This window comes from Pseudonaja textilis, chromosome 1 (assembly GCF_049901715.1).
Source record: "Pseudonaja textilis isolate UNSWEBS1 chromosome 1, rPseTex1.2, whole genome shotgun sequence".
Classification (NCBI taxonomy): domain Eukaryota; kingdom Metazoa; phylum Chordata; class Lepidosauria; order Squamata; family Elapidae; genus Pseudonaja; species Pseudonaja textilis.
This window is the reverse complement of record NC_141990.1, coordinates 101,622,303-101,648,709: the sequence shown is the minus strand read 5'-3', so window position 1 is coordinate 101,648,709 and position 26,407 is coordinate 101,622,303. Positions and strand designations below refer to the sequence as shown.

General features: G+C 35.6%; 1 protein-coding gene across 3 annotated transcripts in view; it reads left to right on the top strand.

Annotated features, from left to right (window-relative positions):
• PRDM1 (PR/SET domain 1) overlaps positions 1 to 26,130 on the top strand; it is a 106,420-nt gene extending 80,290 nt beyond the window's left edge. For all 3 annotated transcript variants that reach the window (XM_087913615.1, XM_026726666.2, XM_087913610.1), the window contains 5 exons: positions 8,664 to 8,783; positions 12,557 to 12,806; positions 20,263 to 21,320; positions 22,493 to 22,621; positions 23,175 to 26,130. In XM_087913615.1, the coding sequence (XP_087769741.1) occupies positions 8,664 to 8,783; positions 12,557 to 12,806; positions 20,263 to 21,320; positions 22,493 to 22,621; positions 23,175 to 23,750 (2,133 nt within the window). In that variant the 3' untranslated portion in view covers positions 23,751 to 26,130. The remainder of the gene's footprint in view (positions 1 to 8,663; positions 8,784 to 12,556; positions 12,807 to 20,262; positions 21,321 to 22,492; positions 22,622 to 23,174) is intronic.
• The last annotated feature ends 277 nt before the right edge of the window (positions 26,131 to 26,407 follow it).

Genomic DNA, 26,407 nt, shown 5'->3' with positions numbered 1-26,407 from the left:
AGGATTTAGCTGATTGGCCTGAAAACCAACTAGCTAATATCCATTGTAAAACCCATTTTGTAATCTTAATCTTCTTGTTTAAAAATTCAGTCTAAAAAAAATACTGCTTTTTATAGGCTGCCAAACATTCATAATTTGTGAATCATTTTTTTAAACCATTATATTGAATAATAGTTTAGGAAACTACAAAATGTATAGTTGTTTTTCATAAAATGTAATTCTATGGATCTTTACAGAGAAGGTTACTGCTAGACAATATCTTTAACTTTTTTTTCCATTCTAGTTTCCTTTGCTATCTGAAAAATAGAAAGAAATTGCACTATTGTCCTGTCCCATATACCATTTAAGATACAATATCTGTATGTTGTTCATAATATGCTAGCTCAGATTTAGCTGACTTTGTAATTATTATATCAGTTCTGTGGTCAATTTGGCAGAATGTTGGGTTAATTTGTATTAGAGTTTGTGAACAATTTGGTAGGAGAGGGGAGAGAACCAGAATGCAGAACCCAATTATCTTCGTGTCCTAGATCTTGAACTATTTTCATTAATTCATAAACATAGATGCAATGAGAACATTTTATTATCATAGCATATTATGTTCATTGATAAACTTGGTTTTAGGGCATACTGCAAAATATTGTATGCCAAAAAATAATCTAAAGGAACTGCATTTTATATGTAGGCTTGAGGTTGTAGCTTTTGGCAGACAAAGGTCTTGCTATTTTTCAGGGATAGATTACTCAGACATGATCACATACAATGATGCAAGAAGTGAGCTGTTTTTATGGAGAAAAATATGCTTATGAAATGTTAATGCTGTCATTAAGGAACTGCATTTAGAGTAATATTCCTAGAGCCTACAGATACTCCTGTGTTTTTACATGCACCTGTGTGTGTCTTGTTTTTGTTTATTTCTCATTGCTTTGCTAATCCTGGAACTCCACCTTTTAATGAAAAGGCAAGACATGTCATATGGTTGACCTTTGTTGGGGATTACTTTATGGAAGTGTTTTTCATTGTACGATTTCCATTAGTAAGCGTATGGGTATCTTAAAGCAGTTTTAGTTTTTAAAGTTCAAAGGTGTATCATTTATCTATGGACATTCATGATGTAGTATTTTTTATTTTTTTCAGTGTGGACAAGTAGAGTTTTCTTTTTGAATGGACACTCCTTTTGAATGAAACCCTCAAATTGGGTTCCTTTAAAATACTAGGCAATATTTTTTTAAAAACCTATCAGATTATTGAAAAAAACCCTCAAATATCCACATATAAATGGACACAAATGGAATACACACTGGCCAGATAGAAAGATTGGTACCAGGGAAGCGTCCATTCTAGTGCAACCAATCACAGCAGAGGAAACCATGTCAAGCTGCTTCGGTAGAGATCTACAGAAGAATCTCCACTTTAATTTCTATATGGACTTGTGGCAAGAAAAACTTGCTTTTATGATAGCCTAGTCTCAGTTTTTTAACAATTACAGATCAAAATCTTTTGATTTCAGAAAATATTTTTAAAGGGTGGTTGTGTTCCATAGAGCTGATTCCATGAAATAATCTAGATGCTGTATTTTTGTACGAACTGGTACTTAGACCCACAAAAGATACTACTCTTTCTTAATTGCACTTGAAGAGAATTATACCTCAATATTTATGGGTTTGCTCTTTTAGAATTAAGCCACCCTTCCAGCCAATAAGATTATGGTAGTTCACAGAAAAATCAAACTAAACATTTAACCAAATTGTACACTAGCCCATTAAATAGATATTTATCACTTGAATATCTTGCAGATGTTGTTGCTATGTTCATGTAAGAAGGAAGCAACAGGAAAACATTATCTCTCACTCCACCCTTTTAAAAATGAATAAATTATAGGATGTAAACTCTCTTCAGTGCATTATTCTCCCAGTGTGGTTGAAAACAAAAGAAATTGGGTATTATTCTAGACAAAAGCTTAAGTGAACAAGACATCATGGAAATAGGGAAGTAGAGGTTAAGCTAATGATTATTTCTCATAGCCATCAATCCAGGTTCAGTTTATTTTTTTTATTTATTATTACTTCGGAAGTTGATGCTCCATCACTGAAGGAGAGACTGGGCAGCCACTTGTCTGGAATGGTACAGGTCTCCTGCTTGAGCTGGGGGGACTAGAAGACCTCCAAGGTCCCTTCCAATTCTGTTATTCTGTTGCTATTATTATTTGATTAAGTTATATGTGCTAGTGATATTAGTTAGTGCCCATTAAAAGAAATAATAGCTTGTGTCTTTTATCTACATTCAGCCTGTGTCTTATGAAGGGTCATTGTAATAAGTTAATAAGTACTTGCATAAAATCTGCATGGGATGTATCAAGTGACAGACAAAATGTTACACAGAAAAGGTGCTGATGCCCAGAAAGAATCAAAAGAAGTGGCTTCTCTATACAGATAAAACATGAAAGCGGAAAGATCTTTCAATAAAAATGTTTATATAAGTGATACAGTGGCTCTGTTCCAACAACTGGTGACCCTTTTTTTAAAGAGTTCCCTGTTAATTTATTTTTATTTAATTCAGGAAGGCTAATAGCCTGTTCAGGATATCACTAATGTTCAGGAAAATTAATAGGATTAAGTTCCCTCTGTCAAATTCTAGTGTGCATTCCTATGAAGAAAAACAAAGGAACTGATTGTAAGACAATTAACAGGGTTCAGCCCAAAAGTTTAAAGATCACACCAGAATAGCATAATATAGAAGTAATTCTGTGACTTTATACCTAAAGCACTAGTAACACATTAAAATTTAATGAATAAGAATGTATTATAATACTTGTAATCTTGCTTTTTTTAAAAATAATGTAGAAAGAAACACTTCCTGTGTCTTGTTTTCCAATAGTCCATTTTCAGTAGGCCAATTTTGAGGATTTTATATGAACAAGAAGCATAAGAGTCTTACCCTTCAGTGACATATGACTATACTTTATATTCTATGAGTAACATCCATATACTAATAGTAGAACTAGTAATTTTGTGAATTAAAGACTTTCTATAATTGTTATATCTTAAGAGGGGGGGAAGTCTGTCTAACAGTTGTACTTATCATAGCACCAGGAGAAACTTTTCTATTCAGTTTTAAAATACAGGCATTACATTCCTTTGTCATCAGAGTTTCTTTGTCAGAGATACTATTCAGAAAGTCTGCTGTCATTCCCATTAGTGGAGAATTTGTGGTGTTGGGACAGCATTATTCCAAAGCAGATGTGTTTAAGGACACCTAGTGGGCAAATTTGAAATATCACTTTGTGTCTCTCAAAATTCAACAAGGCTTATTTTACATTCCTTTTTGATTTGTAGTTGTATTTTTTAAAGATGTGTATATTTTAACATTATGGTCACTTTTTTAAAAAAAATGCTATGCTACCACTTTAATGTGCCATTATGAAAATATAATGAAACTCAGTTTCCTGATTTATGGCTCAAAGCTGCATTTCTATAGAGTTTCTCTATACTATATCATATTATCTGGGAACGTCATGGTTAAATCCTGAAAATATAACTTTTGTGCAACCATTCTACAATAAATAATTTCTGGTAACTTAGCGTAGTATTTCATTCACACATTCAGAAAATTAATGTGCTCTTTAGAATAAATTTAAACGTAACGTATAACTAACACTAAGAAAATAGCCACTAAGATCCTTTCTAAGGAAGATATTAATTCAAAAAAGGCTAGTTATATGTATGAGGAAACCTAAACAACTGCAGTTCCGGTGCATATATTCTCAACTCTGATTCCACTTACCTTTTCCTCCTCAAAGAATGTGATTCTTCCAGTGTATCCAATGCTTGATAATAGCTGTAATTTATTCAGGATGATACTTCATGCATCTAATGAGGTGTATATGAAAACTTTAGCATCCATTTATTTTTTAAGGTGCCAGAAGGCTATGTTTTGTTTTGTTTTTCTGCTACAGACTAACATGGCAGTTTTTACGAAAATGTAACGTTGGAATGAAAACCTGAGAGTTGCTAATTATGACAGATAATAGCAAGCAGCATTTCCCAGTTTTGCTCTCTCATTCTCCCCTTTCCTCTTAACTTGCAAATTGTAAAATTTTCATGCGATATTTAAAAAATATTTGGGAACCCTGTGCAATTCTTCTTAACCATTATCTGAATAGGAAACTTAGCCAAATGAAATTGCTGGAATTAACAAATATTACTCTACAGCTTGATTAAATATTACAAACAGTCCCCTCTGTTGTTTTTGTCCCTCATGCCATTAAACAAACCATTCCACTCCCCCGCCCCCATATATACCCAGCCCATCGTACACACATGCAGACTTAATGAGGATAACTGACATATCATACTAAATTCTTTCTAAAGACCTTGCTCAAAATATTGTTTGGGCATGCTTTTTGAATTATTGTGCAAAAATCCCCCAACTGTTTTCATTTGACAAATGCCACATCATAATGATTCTTAGACACTTTGAAAACTTCAGCATATGTTTAAATTAAAATGTAAGGGAGAGTGCATCTCTTATAACTATGAAAAGCAAAAACAGCCAGACTTCAGTATAATTCAGATAGTGGCTATAAACTTCTCTTGAAAGCTGTAACAGAATGTAAATGAAATCAGATGGGGAAAAGCCAGAAGAACATCTGCCTTTTTCACCTCTATGAAAAATGCTTAAGAGTGGTAAAAATAAACACTACCATTAGGCATGTTCCTATTTGTTTCTACTTGTTTTTAAAAAAACACACAACTGGTTTGAATTTGTTAAAGTTTAGGGGAAAATGTCAAGAATTGCTTCAGACTCATCAAAAAAATCATACCAAACCAAATCCTAGGTATTTGTGCTACTACTTTGTCAGTATTTTTTTTTTCTCTTGCAAATTTAAACTAGTTCAGCATCCATTCCTTTCTGCTACAAATAATACTGGAAGTTGTAGTTTTCTGTGAAGTTTCAACTCATTAGAAAACTGCAACTCCTAGGAAACTTTGAGAGTAGCTTATTTGGTACAATAGGGGGTTTCAAATTTTTCATGCTGTGGAACCTACTGTTTTCTATAAAAAAAAATTCCTGCAAACTAATCAAATGATAAAGCTGTAAGTGATAAGACAACTGGCTATATTCAAGTGAACCTTAGAGTCTAGAATCTTATACTAGAGCAAAGGGGTCAAATTCAAGGCCTGTGGGTCAGATCTGGCCCTGTGGTGCTTAAATCTGGCCTGCAGGGCTGCCCTGGAAACAGTGAAAGACCAGCCCGCAGTGCCTCTATCAGTAAAAATTTAATTCAGGAGGGCACACACAGCCCTCCCAGGCTCCATTTTCCACCGTGACAGCCTCCTGCAGACCTCTGCCAGTAAAAATGGATCTCAGGGGGCTACATGCAGCTCTCATGAGCTCTGTTTTTGGCCACAATGGCCTCCTGCAACCCTCTGCCAGTGAAAAACGGAGCCCCCTGAAACAGTCACGGCTGAAAACAGAGCTTGGAGCCTGTTTTTACTGATAGAGCCCTTGGGCCTCTAAAGATGCCCCCGACACAAGTGACATCAATCTGGCCAGGCCCACCCTCGTCACGGCCTCCTGGGTCCCCCAAGGTCAAATACAACCCTGATGTGTTGCTCAGTGAAATCGAGTTTGATACCACTGTACTAGAGCTTTTAATTTTCTTTTTTTTCAGTACTGAGAAACTGCTCTGTTCAGGACTGACAAAATCTGATCAATTCAGAAGTGTTTATTGTAGATCCCACTAGGTAGATACAATTTTTTTAATCTTCCAGATACTACATAGATGGAATGTTAATGTGCTTTCTTCCAAAAGATGGACAGCAAAAGCCAGATGTTTATAATGATGGGAATAAAAGTTAAATCTCACTCATACTCTAACTTGAATCAATAATCCTTCCTCTCCTAAACACAAGTAATATTATATTAGATATTAATGAAGTTCTACAATAAATATAAATTCAAGAAAAGGGAGGAGGTACTGTGGTGTTTTGGTTTAATTATTACCCTTATTTTCAAAGTTAAGTGCGATGGATCCATAATGCAGTTATATCTTTTTATTATTTTATTAGGTATATGAAACTAGTCAATAGTGTGAGAATAGCATGACTCATTAGCTTGAACATGAATGTTTACTAAATCTGTGGAACAAACGTCTTCTTTTCATCCCCGACTTTCCATTTATGTTACAGACATCAGTTTCAAAAAGTCCTTATTCATGGTTCCTGGTTTACAAAGTTACTCTGTTGTTTATATAATATTCAAAGCAAATTAAAATTTAGCGGACTTAGTGGAGGAGGCGAGAGGAAGGGAGGAAATCCCCAGTATGTAACAAGATACTCAAATAGTCCATGATATAATTAGTGGCAAAGAGGAACTTCAACAGCCAATATATTTTACACTGTAAAGCTGTGGGTCCTTGGTTAAATCCACAATAAGCATTTGAGAGATTTCATGTGTGGTTGTCCCTTAATAAGTACTATTTCAGATAATAATATACATCTGTCTCCCTGTATAGGATAGTAAAGTACAATGATTCTAGTAAGGTACAAACAGTTTCAACTCAAAAACATTCATCTAGCAACCATTTGAAGGCACAATAGCACTGAAAAAAGTGACTTACACTTAAGACACTTAAGATTTCAGCAAGGCATTCGACAAAGTAGACCACAACCTACTTCTTAGTAAGCTAGAAAAAAAGTCGAATAGATAGCACCACCACTAGATGGATTCACAACGGGCTGGCAAACTGTACTCAACGAGTAGTCCTTAATGCGTCTAAGTCTACATGGAGGGAAGTAAACAGTGGGGTGCCACAAGGTTCCATCTTAGGCCCAGTACTCTTCAATATTTTCATTAATGACTTAGATGAGGGAATAAAAGGGGAATTTACCAATTTTTCAGGTGATACTAAGCTGGCAGGAATAGCTAACACCCAAGAAGATAGGCTCAAGATCCAGATAGATCTTGACAGACTAGAACACTGGGCCATATCTAACAAAATGAAATTCAGTGTAGAAAAAAGTAAAGTCCTACACTTAGGCAAGAAAAACCCAAAGTACACATATAGACTGGGTGAAACCAGGCTTAATAGTAGTAACTGTGAGAGGGATCTTGGAGTCTTAGTGGACAACCAGCTAAATATGAGCCAGCAGTGTGCAGCAGCAGCCAAAAAAGCTAATGCAATCCTAATTTGTATTAACAGAGGGATACAATCAAGATCAAGGGAAGTACTAATACCACTCTATAAAGCCTTAGTAAGACCACACCTAGAATAGTGCATCCAGTTTTGTTCACCACATTATAAAAAAGATGTTGAGACTCTAGAAAAAGTACAGAGAAGAGCAACCAGAATGATTAGGGGACTGGAGGCTAAAACATACAATGAACGGTTGCAGGAACTGGGCTTGGCTAGTCTAGTAAAGAGAAGGACCAGGGGAGACATGATAGCAGTCTTCCAATATTTGAGGGGTTGCCACAGGGAGGAAGGGGTCAAGCTATTTTCTGAAGCACCTGTAGGCCAGACAAGGAATAATGGATGGAAACTGAACAAGGAGAGATTTAACCTGGAAATAAAGAAAAACTTTCTGACAGTGAGAACAATCAACCAATGGAACAGCTTGCCCTCGGAAGTTGTGGGAGCGCCATCACTTGAGACTTTCAAGAAGAGATTGGACTGCCATTTGTCAGAAATGGTGTAGGGTCTCCCGCTTGGGCAGGGGGTTGGACTAGATGACCTACAAGGTCCCTTCCAACTCTGATTATCTGTTAAGACCATCACCATATTCCCCGCAGTCACCTGATCAAAATTTGGATTCTTGGCATGTATTTATAACAGCTGGAGCAAACACCCTTTGCATGCAAACACCCTTTGCAACCCAGCAAGTAAAGTCAATGGGGGGAACAGGATACATCTAATGACTGCATGATTCACTTAACAGCTGAATTTTGATCAGATGACTGTGGGGATGCTGCAACAGTTGTAAGTGTGAAAAATGGTCATAAGTCATTTTTTTCAGTGCTACTGTTACCTTGAATGGATGGTTGTAAGTTGAGGACAACCTATACAAACCTTGCTTTAAATATATTTCTCTCAAAATGTGTCTTTCATGACATGTGTATTCCTGCCAAACACCTCTGGCAAGCCTCATTCAAAATGTCATGTGCTGTCCACACTTATCTGGCCAGTTGCATTAAGATTTTCTCCCTTTAGTGGAGTCAGGGCACAATATCTTGGCTTCAAACAGTCACTAAATGATGTGCATTAAACAAGAACTAGAACTCACGGTTTCCCAGTTTCTAGACCACTAGATCAAACTGGCTTTATGGTGCATATTTCAAAGTAAATTTATTGTAATTTAGTTATGTCATAATGAATTACAACTAAATTGTATACTGCTATATCTAAATATCTGCACAAAAATAGATCAAATTAATCTTTATGAACATTATTCATATTTTAAGTAGTTCCTTCTACAACAGCAAGTGTCAACTCATCGCTGAAATATTCTAAATACAGAGGAAGATAACATATGTGGTTCATAGTAATACAGTGAATAGACAAACAATATTATAATCACAGTATTTTATACCAGTGTATTGTTTTAAACTATGTGTTTTTCAATGCATTTATTCTGAACATAATCCAACTCCTTTTCTTTCAGGTTATTGGAGTTATTAGCAAAGATATTATCCCCAAAGGAACACGCTTTGGACCATTGGTTGGTGAAATCTATACCAGTGACACCGTTCCTAAGGATGCAAACAGAAAATATTTCTGGAGGGTAAGCAAGGAAAATAACTTCATATAAAAGTACTTTAAAATATTAAATGTGTTATCAGTGAAATAGTATTGTCATTATTTGAACTGCATGAGCTAAATGATGAATTAGTAATAAAGCCCTATTTAGTAATGATATGACTATAGTCCCATTCTTAGGAGAATAGAACAGCCAACAGTAATCCTTTTGCGTCTTGGTTACTTCAACCCACCAACTTTCAGACCAACATTGGGTATAACATATAATAGAGCAGTTTCTCTCAGATATCCTCCTCTAAAACCTGAGGGTTACTGCCAAAATCAGGAGATTAATCTCACAAATGTGATGCTATTCTTTCTGCCCACAGGATGGAGGAAATTTAAAATAAATACTTCAATTAGTGCTTATAGTAACTGAGTTACTACAGTTTTAACTAACACAATGAAGAGAACACATCTTTTTGATTACTCATTCCACAAGGCAGGTACATGAATTTTTTTTTAAAAAAAAACCCTAGATTGTTGATATTAAGAGAATTTTTGCTAGTTGATCATTTTTTGCTAAATCCTGTATGTCTTATGCATACCTGTATCATAATAAAACTTAGGAAAGAGAACATCTCACAGCTTCAATTCTTCATTTGGTTGAATCCATATGGTTGCTCTAAGAGAACACACAATTCATATGATATAGGATTTGTTTTTTTCTAATGCTATGCTAATTAAAGATCCAGTTTGGTCTAGTGGTCAAGGCACCAGGCTAGAAACTAAGAGACCATGCGTCCTACTCCCACCTTATCACGATTCAATAATTTAAGTTAAATAAATTTCTTGTACCCTTGAAGTATAAATATTGGATGAGATAAGATGAACTAAATTTGTCATAAAGTATGAGATTTGGAAGGAAGAAGACTTGGTTACTTGGACATGATACATTGTATCATTTGCTTTTTCTTCCGCAATTTCAATTATAACTTAACCCCTTATATAGGGAGGAATGCTGTATTCATTATTTATTTACATCCTGCCTTTATTAATTTTTGATAAACAAATCAAGGCAGGAACATATCTAATATGCCTGCTAGTTTCTAGCCTGGTGCCTTGACCACTAGACCAAACTAGATCTCTAATTAGCATAGCATTAGAAAAAAAAACCAAATCCTTTATTATATTAATTGTGTATTCTCTTACAGCAGGGATGTCAAACTCCCGGCCTGTAGGCCACGCCCATGTTCAGTTTAGCGAAGAGGGGAAAAAGTCCTGATATGTGATGCCACTGTGACAACGTGAGTTTGACACCCCTGTCTTACAGCAACTGTAGGGGAAGGACCAATTTTGTTTCTCAGATGAAGAATTAAAGCTGTGAGATTTCATCTTGCCTAAGTTTTATTATGGTATAGGTATACATAAGACATCTAGCTCAGGATTCAGCAAAAAATAATCAACTGTGGGTATGCCTCAGTGACTGCTAGCTTCATTGCAATACTACATTGCAAAAACAGAATAACCGAGATGGAAGCTTGCAACTTAAGGCCATGTCATCTTTGCTTCCTTCTGTAAGTTATCCATTTGGAAGACAGTGTAGAAACATTTATTTTGGTCATTTGTTCTCATTCACTTTTAGTTGCTCAATAAGGCAGATGTGTCATCAGTCTAGATATAGTTGATTTTCTTAATTGGCTCTTTATATTGATAGTTTTTCAAATTCTTATCATGGAAGAAAAATTAACATGTTCTTCTTCAGCTTAATTGTTGGGGAAGAGAACAACCTGGGCCCTCTGGGTGTAACAGACTCTGATTTTTGATCCATTTTGGCTGGCAACAATGGGGACTTAAGTCTGATACATCTGCAGGGAAACAGATTAGGAAAGCCTGCAGTTGAGCTCTGCAATTATTCAGCAACTCTTGGAAAAGAATTCTGACTACCTAACAGGATGTGACACAACATCACACACGTTATACACATTACAGTACTTGCATTTTGAAAAATCTTGCTAAGTACTGGAGTTGAATCTTCTGATTCACAGTGCCTGGGATTCTTAGAAAAGGTTATTTCCTCAGTGCCTGAAAACAGCCCTGTAGATGCAAAGGAAACTGGAAGATAATTTCCAGCATGTCATGTGAAAAGATATGTCTGGCAAGAAAAGAAATATCTTATTTGGGTTTCATAAAATTTTTATACCTTGTAGAAAGAAAAAGAATGAATATGTTGTGCAAGCGCCAAGGTGATGTCATTTCTTGTAATTGTGGCAGTATGACTCAGCACATTTTACCCTTGTTTGATTCATGACGATTAGATGAGGCAGCAGAATGAAGTTTTACAGCAGTCTCACTGCACAGCATGTGAGTAGTGAGGAAGCATATAATAAATCATGTTAGCTTTGGAATATGACTGGAAGACCTTTCCTTTAAATTTGAAAAATGGGGTCTTCCCTGTAACGTCAGTGCATATCTCTGGAACTGCTGAGTTCCTGGAAGTTTGCAAATCGGAGCTAGCAAGCTTTTTTTTTTGAGAGAGAGAGAGAGCATAATTCTTGAGTCTTTGTTCCATCTTTCTCATAACAAAAACACCGCAAAATCTCTCAGGCTTCTTTGATGAGGCTACATGTATTTCCTCAGCCTCAAATGACAGGAAGTAAGAAAGTGATTCTGGTGTTTACTGTGTGTGTTAAAAGGCCAGCTTTGTTGCTACTTCGTTTTTTTTTAATGACTTCTCGGTATATTCTTACATCAAACAACATTCAAACAAAAATGCCTATTAAAAAAAACACAGAAGGAACTGGAGCAGTTTTTATATTTTGACAAGACCAAAACTAAACTCAAATCCTTTCTTAGCCATGACATTTCAACTGAGTGTCCTTCTGTAAATCACCTGATTAATTTATCTCAGGTTTAACAGTTGAGGTAAAAATGAAACCAGAAGTATATATTTGCCATTTGCCCAAAGCCCATGGGAACAAGACAAAAAAGAGTGAAGTATTTCTCAATGGAAATATATAAAAAAAAATTGGTTCCAGTTAATAATCTCCCCCTCGCCCAGTGGTAACTTTCAAATAATTACTTCAGAGAGCAACAGTTATTCAGTGTATGGTTTAAGTTTCAACAGGACCCGCTCATTTTCATAATCTTAGAGGCACTTTGAAAAGAAGCATGCCTCAAATCGCATTATTTGTCCTGTCACCTTCTGAAATTATATTTTCCTAACATTCTTATTTAGAGAAGAAAGCATTTCACTTAATTATTAGATCAGTCTTACCTCCATATTTCCTTACCGTATTTACCGTAGTATAATTTACTTTACACCACCCAGTTTTTGTACAAAAGGGCTGCCTTCTAAATATGATCTGGTGCTATTTTAGAACTTGTGGGGTGAGGGTGTATCTGAATAAATCTGATGTTTCTTAAATCTGTGGTGATGGTGGGAAATCATAAAGAGAAAGGCAGAAGAGATAAGAAAAATATTTGACTAGAACATAATTAAGTGAATTGGCTTTGCAACATTGACTCCTAGCATCTATACAAAGACATATTCAACTTTAAGTGAATACTTTTTTTGACAAGACTTAGGTAGCGTTTTAAATCAGAAACATTGAATATTTACAGACTTTAATTGAAAACTCTGCAACAAAACTAAGCAGTAACTACAAAAGAGTAAAAAAGCATTTAATTAGGACCAAATTCTATTTGGGATGTTTTGTTTCCTATATTTATGATAATATATAAATAGGAAGAGGATTTTTTAAAACCAATAATATATTTAACTGTCATTAAGGCTTTGTCATTTCTATATTCCTGTAGATCTATTCTGGTGGTGAATTTCTCCATTTCATTGATGGATTTAATGAAGAAAAAAGCAACTGGATGCGTTATGTGAATCCAGCCCACTCAGTTCAGGAACAGAACTTGGCTGCATGTCAGAACGGCATGAACATCTACTTCTACACCATCAAGCCTATTCCTCCTGGCCAGGAATTACTTATCTGGTATTGTCAGGACTTTGCCGATAGATTGCATTATCCTTCCACTGGAGACCTGGTGATGTTGAATAGTAAGTAATTTAGATTTACTCCCTTGTAAAAAAATACCTTTTGTCGCTGGAATGTTGATCATGGGTATGAATCATCATATGAATGATGAACCTCGGGCTTCAAATATGATTGCAGGAGAAGACATCTTAAACAGGAAACATTTTTTTCTTAATTAAAAACAACACAACTCAGCATAACCCCATTTAAGGAGACAAAAATGTAGCTATACTGTTAGCTGAACATCCTGTTATGAGGCTTTTTCAGAACTTAATCTGAACGTTCATGTGCTGTTGTTAAGATTATGTTATACCAAAAAGCCTAGCCAGGTGAGGAGAGGAAAACCCAACTTTATGATAAAGCCACAGGTGGAAATGAGAAAGAAAAGAATGCCATTCCAAAATCTGGATGGTAGGAATTCAAATTCCTCGGGAGGTTTATCATTATTAAGACTGGTAGTTTTTCATAATTTTCATGGTTGGTTTATTTGCTCAGAAAATCACCTAGTGTTTGAAGGAACTGATACGATCTTTTAATGAAAAAACAGTGCTGTCACTTCACATCACACTTTGTAATCTCTTGAATTCACATCTATCTGTATTTTTATGTTAGTTATTGCTTTATATCACAAAATTTTATAAATTGCTGTCCTAACAAAAAAACACCCAATATTTTCATGTATTTACAAAGATAGATAGAGATAGATAGATAGATAGATAGATAGATAGATAGATAGATAGATAGATAGATAGATAGATAGATAGATAGATAGACAGACAGACATATTCACAATCTGACATGAAATAAATTTCACTGAATGTGGCAGGGCTTATTGCTGATCTTAGAGATATATAGGATTGGCTTGTTAATATTTTCAAACTATGCAGGTAGAATTTGGTTTCAGTGCTGGTTCAGTGAAAATACTTTTACTTCCACTATTTAGCAACCACATCACTTAACAACCAATTTGCCAGTTCCAACTGTAGTCTCTAAGTGAGGACTTCCTATACAAGGAGATACCAGGACTATAGAATAAACTAGGAAATTAAAAAATAATCCTAGAAGACTGCAGTGGAACTTACTTCAAGAAAAAAGAAAATATTTGCTTACTTAGGAAGTTGGTCCCAATTCTTTTTTTTTTAATGTAGTATAGTAAATAAATGAAGCTGTATAATGTTGCTCCAACAACCTAAAAAATTGCTAATTGAGATTGGAAAACATTATTCTTGGAAATTTTAAAATATGCATGAAAGATGATATAGATAGAAGTAGCCTCTTCTTGAATCGTGTTGCTTATCACCTCTGCTCCACACATGTCCTGCTTCCAGTGTAGAAGCTATATGAACTAATGAAGTAAAGAACTTTTAACTTGTTATATTGATTTTAATTATTATAAACTGCCCAGGGTTATATTTGAGCGAAGATCCATAGAAATAGAATACACACATGCATGCATGCATGCATGCATACATACTGTCATATAAAAGAGCATCCTTACTTAAAAGCAGTAAAATAGGCTGCGTATCCAGATAGCATCTATTTTCAAATAGGGTAATTAGTGTATCTTTAAGTCAGGTACATTTGCATCTAGCTCTGTATAAAATGGTCTACCATGATAACGTCAAGTAGTATGAACCTTTTGATAAAACCTAAATTTGAAATCCTGTCTAATTAAAATCCATCCCCAACCTTACATTTTCATATCTTCATTTTCCCTTGTTATATTATTTCTCCTGTAACTCTCCATTTCTGAGCGACTGTATCCTAGGAACATAAATAGATTCTGATTCATTATAAGTTCTAAAACTATGTCTATTTTTTGTTTTATATCAATTTGTGCCGAAAAGGGGCTTCCTAAGCATTCAGATAAAAATACTTCATCTGTTCATCATATACTATTTATTGTTTGAAGTTATGAAAATGTAAGAATCACATAATTGTCCATGATATTGATTTAAGTTATTACAAATACAATAAAGTATCATAGGAATGCATAATATAGCAGGGCCTGCACATGCAATAAGTCAATTTTAAATGCTAGAGGATGTGAATCAGTCACACTCTGATTTTTGAGTCTGAGATTCAAAGCAAAAGGTTGAGTTGATGTGAATCATTTTACTTTTAAAAAATCAGTTGATAAATGTATATATAGCTATCCATAAACGTGAACTAAATATTTTAATTGATTTAGCTTGACATGTTACACAGTCCTCTTAATTGTGTCTCAAAATAACTGAAATTCATGTTGAAAACCCCAGGTTCTTCAGTTACTTGCAATTAGAAGCCTTGTATTTATAATGCCTTTTATATAATTTTTTTATGTCAGAAACACTGGATTTCTGGCTGCTGTATTAAAAAAGAAGATGCATGGTTGAGCTTGTTATGTATTCCACAAATGAGTAGAGAAAATGATTAGGAGTTTGCTTCATCTTAATTTTGAGAAAAAATTAAAGTGACATGACATTTAGGAAAATAATCACCTAAGTAAAGAGATACATGTAGGTTTTCTTGGTGATAACACAGATGCAGTTTTCTTTGTTGTCTTCTGGGATATCATTTTTTTTTCTTTTGACTTCTTATATCCCTGAAGTTATGAGATAATTTGCCAAGGTGTACTTAGGTTTTGAGGAATCAGCTAAGGTTTGAGCAGATGAAATATTACAAAGATGTATAATAGTAAGCATGTTAGCACGCTAAATTCTGTGGCTTAAAATCTAAAGTGTAACTGATGAAATTGATTAGCGGTACATTCAGAATAAAAAAAAAGTACATTTCATTATATAACATATAATTAATTTATTTAATTAACTGATTTTAAAGGGGAATATGAATGTATGTATGTATATATGTATGTATATGTTATTCAGCTTTGTTCGGGTATTTTCCCACGTCATTATAGCTGTGCTTTTAAAGTTGTAGCAGCGTTTCGGCAGAATCTCATCTGCCATCAGGCTTCTGTATAGCGTTCATCTGTGAGTCAGACTTTTACAGTGGTTTCAGATTTAAATTTGGGGCAGCCTATTGCTGTGCCAGAATGGTTTTTAATTCATCCTGATTGGTTGGGAGTCTTGGTCTGTGTTTATTGGTCTTGGAGTTTGCTGTGTTCTGCTTGATTGGTGTTTCTAATATCTTCTGTCTGTTTTGTGGCTCTTTTTGTATCTTGATTGGCTGGCAACATTGTGTTACTTTATTGGAGGCCTTTAGTGCAGCTTGGCTCCGGGTAAATGGACGGCTATCATTAGTTAGGAAGCCAGGTTTCATCTGGGTGCCTGGTTGGGGTGTGTTTGAGTTGGAGGTATCAGGGGGGATCTGTTTGTGCCAGGGGGTTGCCTGGCTTGTGGTGTGGAGATTTTTTTGTTTGTGAGTGCAGGCTTCCAAATAATTGACAGTCTGGTGGAATCATCTCTTCTATTCATGCTTTCAGGTCTTTTTTCAATCTCTATGGCTTCTCTGATAATTCTGTGGCTGGGGTTTTCTATAGTGGCTAGGGTTTTGGTGCCATTGAAGTTGATGCTATGACCTGTGGCTTTCATGTGTTGGACTAGTGAGGAAATGTGTTCCAGCTTTTTACTGCATTTCTCATCAATACAGAAGCCTGATGAGATTCTGCCGAAACATTTGGAGGACCAACCTATTTGAATCTGTCACTTTCTGGAAAAGAACAGCAGAAAAGTTTTTTATTCTGATGGCCTAATATTAATCTTCTCAATAATATGTGACACATTTAGGAACAACATTTGATCTAATAAAATTTTAAATAATAGCCTTCATTCTAGCATCTGTTGGGAAAAAAGTACAACTCTGAGGTTCTCTTCTGGCAAAACAGCTATTTTATTTAGAACAAAAATATGAATCAGCATGATTAAAATTAATCATTCAAAATGTTGATCAGCATTTACTCTGGAAATGACACTATACACCCACAGCTATTTTTTGAGGTCTCAGGGGAAAGAATTAAAATGTCTCAGGCTGCTAATAGCATTACAAATGAAAAGGTTTTTGCAACTAGATTTGAGTAAAACATAATTCACTCTTTATTTGTATTTCTTTTTTTACTGACCAATGCATGGCTACACCGGTACCAATTGTTGTCATACTATTAGTCATTTATATCTATATATATGTAGAGTTAGTACAAGAAGTTGTCTTTGATTTCTAATGGAAATATAGGTTGAATTTACTTAGTACATTTTTTCCAAGAAAATGCCATTCATGTATATAATGATTTTAATATAGTTTCTGTATTTCTAATACCCTGCATTAGAGTTTATATGCAAGGAGATGCTTGAATGAATTTTAGACTTATTTCCCCCAACAAAAATCAGAACTGGCATATAATCTCATTTCCCAATCTACTCACCATCAAAAGAAGATCAAATAAGTTGTATGAGTTGTAAGATATGTTCAGAGATAAAAATCCATATGAGGCCAAATAGAGTGTGTAGTCTTTTCTACATGGAATCTATAAAGCAAACTCCTATATTTCAGTTTCTAAAAAGTACGCAGACTAGGCCAGTTTGAAGTCTGTAATATTTTCCTCAGTTTCCTATGATTTATCCAATAACATTATCTTTTCCTTTGCCATGAATACTGGATTTACAAAAATAATAAAAGAGTAGAATAAAGTAATCTTTAGTTATTCTCTATTTTATTTTATTTTCTCCCATGTATTTGGTCACTCCTAGTTTTTTGTTTTGAATGAAGAACCAATCAATTGAAAGAAACTATGAAAAAAGGGAGCCTCTGGGCAAAGGTGTCAAATTTGTGGCATCACTGTGGCGTCACATGACATATCAGGACTTTTTCTCCCACTTCGCTAAACTGGGTGGAGGCGGGGCCGGCACATGATGCATCTGGCCCACACACTGCAAGTTTGATACCCCTGCTCTAGGGAAACGGACTAATGCAGAAAGGGAAGCTTCATGACTTGAAGATATTAGGAATTCCAGTTTCCTGCCAGCCTCTACCAACATGGCCAATGGATAGGAGAATTCAAGTTCAGAAGAGGTAGAAGCTAGTTTACAAACTACTAAGAAGTTAGCTGCATATGCCAAGAAATACATGCCTGGCAGCCAATCCCAAATCCTTACAGAACTGGAAAATATAGCACATTCCTTTAGAATTCTTATGTGTGATACATTCAAAAACAGTCTATAATTAAACATTCAAGATAAAAAAAGAACCCTAAATTTCTTCTTCAGCAGTTATAGAAAGCTACCATGTATAAGTAGCTGCCCAGGGAGACTTACATGAGTCCAGTATAGCAGCCTTAGGGATTATGTAAAGGACAACAGAAAAGGGATGCCAATCATTGAGTAGGTTTCTTCAGTTTCATTTCCAACAATCAGCATGGTAAAGTAGTTGAGGTAATAAGCTAGGAATAAAGAGACTCAGATTCTTCTCTATCCTCAGCCGTGGAAGGTCACTAGAAGACTTCGGGCATGTCACTTTCTCTTCCAGCCTAACATAGCTCACAGCATTGCTGTTTGAGGGGAAAAAATAGGAGGAAGGAGCCTATATGATACTTTGAGCTCTTATATAAAAGGTGAGAAAATAAATAAATAAATAAAAATACTCCCTTATATATCGTTGTAAGACACAATGCAGTGGTACAGGTTCTTCCATAATAAAACACCATACCACTTCCTGTGTTGAGACACTTCTAAGGAAAACAACCTTTGTAACAAAAACCAGAAGATGTATAAATGAAACATCTATTTTGGATCCAAAGACATTCAGAGAATTCTTAATTTGAATGTACTATTGAAGCTAGGCGTGTTTCTCCTGGGTTTGATGGAGAAACATTTTTTTAATGGAACTTTGTTTTTATCTGTGGCCATAGCAGCAAGACTTATGTATGCCCAAAGATGGAAGAACTCACATTTAGCCAGCTACAAGGGAAGAATGGATTATGAAATTAATGTAGAGTTGGCAGAGATAGCGAAGTTGACTACTTTGATTAAAGAAAAGAGTTTCTACTTGGAACCCATTCTTGAATATTTTGTTTGAAACTGAAAGAATTGAAATTTTAACCGTGGGCTTTGATGATTAGATTTGTCTATGATGACAAAAGTACCTTTTGTTATGGTTTACTCTATTGAAAGGATAATTGATTTTTAGATTTTTATCTGTATCAAATAAATTAACTTTTTAAATAGGTTTTCCCCTTTTGTTTGCAACTCCCAAACTTGCTTTTTTCTTGCTCCTTTCCTAACCCTTTCTTTTCTTTGCTACTTTGTACTTTATACCTTTTTGAATTTTTAATAAAGTTTGGGAAAAATTTGTGCTAATTGAAAAGGCTTTTATTTTTAGTTTTAATTACAATATCACACCCTCGGTGTGTCTTTTCTTAAAGCTTAAAACTAGAAACCACTTCACACATCATAGCAAAAGCAGGTGTGTATTTAAAAAATGGTGAATATGAAGAGGCCTACATGTCTTCTTTTCTCACCACATATACACCACAGAAACACTTCAGAGAGCTGGGGCCAGTCATCACATCTCTCAGTGTTTCAGCAATATATGTGTGGTAGGAAAAAATGATGTAGCTACCTGACACAACATGTGTGTACTCATATCTTCTGAAGCCACAGTTAAAATAGAGGGATGTTAAAAGTAGGATTCTTGTCTTGCTGTGCAAACCCTAACTAGAGAGACAAAAGAGAATTGCTATTTTCTTTTGATGAATTTATTGAAAATTATGTTCCTTTTATAATCAAGTGTTGTAACTGGGATGCTGAAAAAGCTTCAGGACCTCTAGGAGAGTAGCACATTGCCAAAAAATTATAATATCCCCACTCAAAATCACGCAGAAAAATTATTGATGCAATTGGTAAAAATCAACCCTGACTTGATGGTACATAATTAGTTCCAAAAGAAAAGGTTTCCTTTGTAGAAAGAACTTTCATGCCATTTCCTGAAAGTTATAATATTGGGACAGAGAAAAATGCTTCCTTCCTACGTTTTGACATGCAATTGGACTGTCTGAATGATGATCAAAAATTAGAATGAAGCTATGTAGAATCAGAGGCTCATGCTGTTTTCAAAAGAATTTTTGAAAATTTGCTTTTAAATGTTATTTGAATCATTTTTAAAGGATACAGGATTTCTTTACTAAAGCATTTAAGCCCCATATTCAAGAAAGATGGTGTGAGCTGAGAACAAATGTAATAGGAAAGTACTGACAGATTTTCTACAATTTAATATGAGTAGTTAGTGGTTTTATTTCTTTGAACTGAACCCAGCAATATTCATTTTCAAAAGCCCAAGACTAATTCTTTTTTTAAGATAGAAGTTAATGCTCAAAGTGTTTTCAAAAAATGTACGGTTGACAAGGGTTATCTGTCCTCACTTTGATAAGACTGCAAAATGAATCCATCAAATGCCTGCAAATGTCTTGAAATACTCATTGCAAGAAAATAAGCAAGTTCAGACCAGACACCCCACACTCATTGCTTATGTTTTGTTCTTGTATTTCAGCCCAAAGCCACAATAGGCCAAAGCAACAAACCTGTGACAAAGATGAACTTTTTCAGAAAAATCTTCCGAGAAGAGAACATAGTGTGAAGGAAATCCTAAAAACTGACTCCAATCATCCTAGAGCAAGGGATTTGTGCTGTAGCCATGTTATTCCACATACCCAAGAAAAAGACTTAGAGGTCTTAAGGAAAAATTGTAGTCCTGAAAGGAGGCCTTTCTATCCTCGAGCTGTCTATCCCATCCGACCTCACATGCCAGAAGATTACCTGAAGGTTTCCCTGGCTTATGGGATTGATAGGCCTAATTACCTTGCTCACTCACCTATCCAGCCTTCTACTACCCCAAGTCCTTCAGCAAGAAGTAGCCCAGACCAAAGTTTAAAAAGTTCAAGCCCTCACAGCAGTCCAGGAGTTACAATTTCCCCCTTAGCTTCTGTGACTCAAGAGCACAGGGAGCCTTATCCTTACTTGAATGGACTGTATAACACAGAAGGATTAGGGTCATATTCTGGATATGCCCCCTCAAGCCATCTTTCACAAACCTTTCCCTACCCCAAATTCCTATTACCACCATATGGCATGAGCATCAACAATTTCAATCTCTTCCCAAGGATGTATCCTTTGTACAGCAGCTTCTTCAGCGGTGGAAACCTTTCCCCTCATATCCTGAACTCATCTACCCTTCCAAGTTCCTTGCCATCAGATGGGAGTCGTCACTTCTTGCAGCCGGATCATCCAAGGGACCTTCTGATTCCTGCACACAACAGTGCCTTCTCCATCACAGGAGCTGCTGCCAGCATGAAAGACAAGCCATGTAGCCCCACAAGTGGGTCGCCCACTGCAGGCACTGCAGCCACTTCTGAACACATCATGCAAGCAAAATCTACCTCGGCAGTATTAGCTGCCACTAGCAGTGAAGAAGCCATAAATCTCATCAAGAACAAGAGGAATATGACTGGTTATAAAACACTTCCCTATCCCTTGAAAAAGCAGAATGGCAAAATAAAGTATGAATGCAATGTCTGCTCCAAAACCTTTGGCCAGCTCTCCAATCTGAAGGTAAGCTTTTAAAGAGAGACATAATGGCTAGGCAGATTTCTCTGACTACCATTTCCTCAAAAATGACTTTTTGGGAAAGCCAAAAAGAAATTGATATGCTAAAGAGTATTCCCCCCCCCCCAAAAAAAATATTAGTCCATACATACATGCTGATATTAAATTTATGCCTGTGGTTTTACATTTTTAAATATTTGAAATTCATTTTAAAGATTAGCAGTTGTGCAGTAATCATTTCTTAATTGATTCATTAAAGTGACCATAAAGCAAAGTGGATTTGACTTGGTCACTTTAGTTCTGAGGGATTCCTGCTCTGTGAAGTTTTGATAACTGAACTAAGAAAGTGAGTGCATCTAATATATAAAGTATTGGATGTGGGGAGAGATGATGATGAGCCATATAAAAAGTAGTGGCACCTAATAAGAAAAGTCTAAGAAAGACTAAAAAGGAGAATGAATTGTACTAGGAGTCATTGCAGGAGGAAGCTGACATTTCATCAAATGCTGGGCTGCCACTCATTTGCCTAAAGCAAGATTCTTCAAACTTGGCAAGTGTAAGACTTGTGGACTTCAACTCCCAGAATTCCTGAGCTAACATGACTAAAGGAGGAATTCTGAGAGTTGAAGTCCACAAGTCTTAAAGCTGTCAAGTTTGAAGACCCCTGGCCTAGAGTTTAGTTGCACTGAGGTGATATCTGAATTTCTCAACAGATATATAATTCCTGATCTCTGAAGTCCAGTCATTTTTTTTTCTTTATAATATTTGAGGCAATAAGTTCTTAGCCATCATTGTCATATTCTTTTCTTACCCAACAATATTTAATGTCAATCTGGAAAGGAACAATTCAGCCATGGATCAACCCTGTCAAAATAGTATATAGATAAGAGATTAATTCCTTGATTTCTGAAGCTTCTGTCACATTAGTAATTTCCACAAGTGGTTTTCTCTCTTTAAATATTGCTAAGTACATATTAAAATATTGCTAAGTTGTAGATCTTGGGTAGCAGCAGTATTTAAATAGCAATGTACAAAACTGTTTCTATTTTCTTTCCTTTTCATAAATAATGCTTATAGAAAATGTAATAGCTAAACAATAATATTAATTCAATAAGAAAATCATTCTGAACGTGTTAATGGTTTCTTGAGACTTCACTAAGCATTCTGTTTCTTGAAAGGTTCATCTTCGAGTACATAGTGGAGAAAGACCATTCAAATGTACTACTTGCAATAAAGGATTCACTCAGTTGGCTCACCTCCAGAAGCACTATCTGGTACACACAGGAGAGAAGCCTCATGAGTGTCAGGTGTGTAGAGTTTGCAAGGAATGACTTTAGCAAAAGATGTAATCAAAGTAAAGATATCCTTGAGTCACATTAGACTGTTGGCTACTTGATGAATGTATATATGACTTGAGAGCGGGGCAGTGCAGATTTGCTTTGCAATAGTACAGAAATATTTTCTTTTCTCAACTTCCTAATCTAGCTTAAAACACTGCAATGTGCTGGTAGCCTCCCATCCAACCCTGAGTTGGATCCACTGAAAACACAACCAAAACATTATTTGATATCAGCCTGTTCTACCCATCCAGCCCAGTGAAAAAGGGAAACTGCTTTTCACTTCTAAAAAATAGTCAGGATTTCTTTTGCACCAGTTTCAAATCAAGTATATATTGGTTCTGGTTTCATGCTTTGGAGGCAGCAGGTCCTTGCTAGAAGAATGGAGACATGGTTTTGCAAAGGTGATTACACAAGATTCATCCTAGATAGGAAAATGTGGGGTTCGAGAGGTTGGAGTTTATTTGTTTATGCTTTTATGTTAAAGTAGACATAACTCCAATTTACTTCCTCCCAATTTTAGGTCTGCCATAAACGATTCAGTAGCACAAGCAACCTGAAGACCCATCTGCGGCTGCATTCAGGAGAAAAACCTTATCAGTGTAAGCTGTGCACTGCTAAATTCACCCAGTTTGTGCACCTAAAGCTACACAAACGACTCCACACCAGAGAGCGTCCACACAAGTGTATCCACTGTCATAAAAGTTACATCCACCTTTGTAGCCTCAAGGTCCACCTGAAGGGAAACTGCCCTATAATTCCTGCTCACAACCTTTCTACAGAGGACCTTAACCGGATCAATGAAGAGATTGAGAAATTTGACATTAGTGACAATGCGGACAGGTTGGATGAAGTTGAGGACACTGTTGATGTAGCATCGGTGGTAGGGAAAGAAATACTCGCTATGCTTAGAAGTGAGATAGAAGGAGCCACGCTTAAAGCATCATTACAGCGAAACCTGGGGAACGGGCTGGTCTCCTCTGGGTGTAACCTTTACGAAGCCTCAGATGTATCAGTTGTGAAGTTGCCTCATGCTCATCCACTACCTCAGGTACCTATCAAGGTCAAGCAAGAGACAGATGAACCAATGGACCCTTAAGTGCTGTGGGATGTACGTGTGCATTGTGTGAGAGAGTATATGTGTGTGATTTAGTATGTGTGGCAAAGGAGTGATGTTTGTTTGTATTTTAATTTATGACCTGGCAAGTCAGGGTGCCTGTAGCAATTGCTTGTACAGTGTATTGTATCAACGCTGCAAAACAACCTCAGCTTACAGTAGCTTCTCCAGTTGAAAGAAGGAATTTCCATGTTGCATTCTCAGGGCATAAAAAGAGGCCAAGACTGTTCATTGCCTCTCCTGCTTCCCAAAAAGACTGCCTAATATCCACAATCTTTTTGTAATAATAGTACTCATAATTTATTATGCAATTTACCATTCAAAAAGCAATAGCTAGGATATTTACAATGACAAGAACATTCATTGTAAATGGAATATGTGTGCTTTTCATTTTTGTATTTGTCCTGTGGCTGTTCTCCATAGAGTTGATTCCTATACATCTGTTTAATAACTGCAAAATAATAGCAAAACCCATGATTGACTAGGATGCAAGGGTGAAAATGTTTTAACATGCCTATTTCAGACATGATTGTTTTGTTTTGCCAAAGGTAAATCCTTAATAGTCATTTGGTTGTAATAGTGCTGTATAACTGAACAAACTAGATAAACACATAGAATTGTTTATAGAAATATATATACAGCAGAAGGGAAAAACTGATATGTCTAGAATGAGTGAAAAGGTAAAATATTAGCCAGAATGCATCAAACACAGTCCTCACCTCAAAGCCCTTAGTTTTACCTCGTGGTTGTGAGCAGTACTCTTAGAAAAGAACATTTTCTTTCTCTTGCATATTGTTTATGTAAGTAGAAAACTTAGGATATTCCAAAGATTCTCTCTGCAAAGAGGGGTATTGCAGAGGTGTTGGCCGGCTATACCCCAAAGCTCCCATTGAGATTCTGGGAAAAATAGGACAACTTTCCCTAATCCCTTCATTCTCCATCCCCTTTCTTGGATAGAAATTGGGTGGTAAACTCTCTTCTTGGCATACCTAACTAGGTAGTTTTTTTCTCCTCCCTGTATCATATGAGTCAAGTTTTCTCTCAGTATTTGTATTAGCATATTTTGTGGTTAATTTAATGAAAAAATAAAAGGGCATTGCAAAGTTGCTGAACAACAGTTACCTCATCGAGTGTGTCCAGTGATGCAGAAAATGCTATCTGTCTTAATGCTTTGCTAATCTAGAAAACAAACCAAAACATGTAGAGAAGATGGAATGCACATTCTAAATCTTTTTGTTTTGCTGAACCCAAAGATAACATATCATGATATAGGGCATAGAACATAGTTGTATTTATAATTTCTTAAACCATTATGTGTGCACGCAAGCACATACTTTTGTGAGCCAAACCTTATAATAAAATATTGATTTAAATAGCTTGTTTCACTATCACAAAGGGTAAATTCTTAACATCAAAGCCATAATACTATAAATCTTATTCATCATGAGGCATGATTGTGTACATTTTTATTTGCTTCAAGAGATTTATCCACATAGTACTTTTTAAATTCTCCAAAGTATTCTCTGAAGAATAACTGGCTTACTCTTACATCTCCTCATATTATCACTGCAAACGTCTGCCTTGGGAGATGAAAAAAAAAATCTAAACATGCTTGCTAAAGGTTAAACAGGTCCCATTATTACTCATTTTTGAATGCTATATGGATCGAAACATTAAGAAGAATGAGTTGTTTAAAGTGTTCTGGAAGATCTGTCCCTTTTCCTACGTCTTAAAAGGTGACCTGATCACCAGTAAAAAGGGCAGCGTTACTTTTCTTGCAGTATGTATATCTTTATTTCTCATAATAATCTTAAGGAATTAGGCTGTTACAAATATGACATTATTCTAATGCCTTCTTATATAAAGCACCAAACATATCTATGATCTATAGGTAGCCCAAGAAAAACTTTATATATGCCTTTTGAAGGAAGAGTTGCAGTTCATAACATTTCTGTTCCCACAAATTGTGATACAAATATAATTCAAATGTAGCATTGTTTCCTAAACATAGCCATTAACTATTGGATAAACCAAAGTACCACTACTCCGATCACTGGACACACACATGCTTTTATTAATTGCCTATAGTGCTTTCTTGTATTTGATACGAATTTTACAAAGATTTATATGCGTCAGCTTTAAAACTGCTTCTTTGTCTAATTGTCTCCCCTGTTTAAAAACTTTGAATGTAGCAACAATCAGTGTTTCCCCTCCCTCCTAAGAGTAGGTTCTGACCAAAGTTAACAGGCTTTTTACTTTGCTACAACAAAATATCTTATGTTTACGTACTGGTTTACATTGTTATTTATGTGCAAAAATGTCAAAATGTAAATTAAATATAAAACGTTCCATGCTTTACCAATGATGGCTGCTTCTTCTTTTTAAATGTAAGCAGTGTTACTTTAGTTTCAACTTTCATTTACTCCGTCCGGGCCAAAAACACTTAACATTCACAATGATCTTTTTCAATAGAAATCTCTTATTCTAAATTGACTTCCTGTAAATTGGCCTTTCTGAAGGTGTTGTGCCACAGCATGGCTAGAAAAGGCTCTTCTTTTTTTATACCTATTTAGAGGTCTGGTTTAGATTCACCAGATGGGACCTGTAAAAAAAGGCAGGTCATGTTTTACTGCACAAAT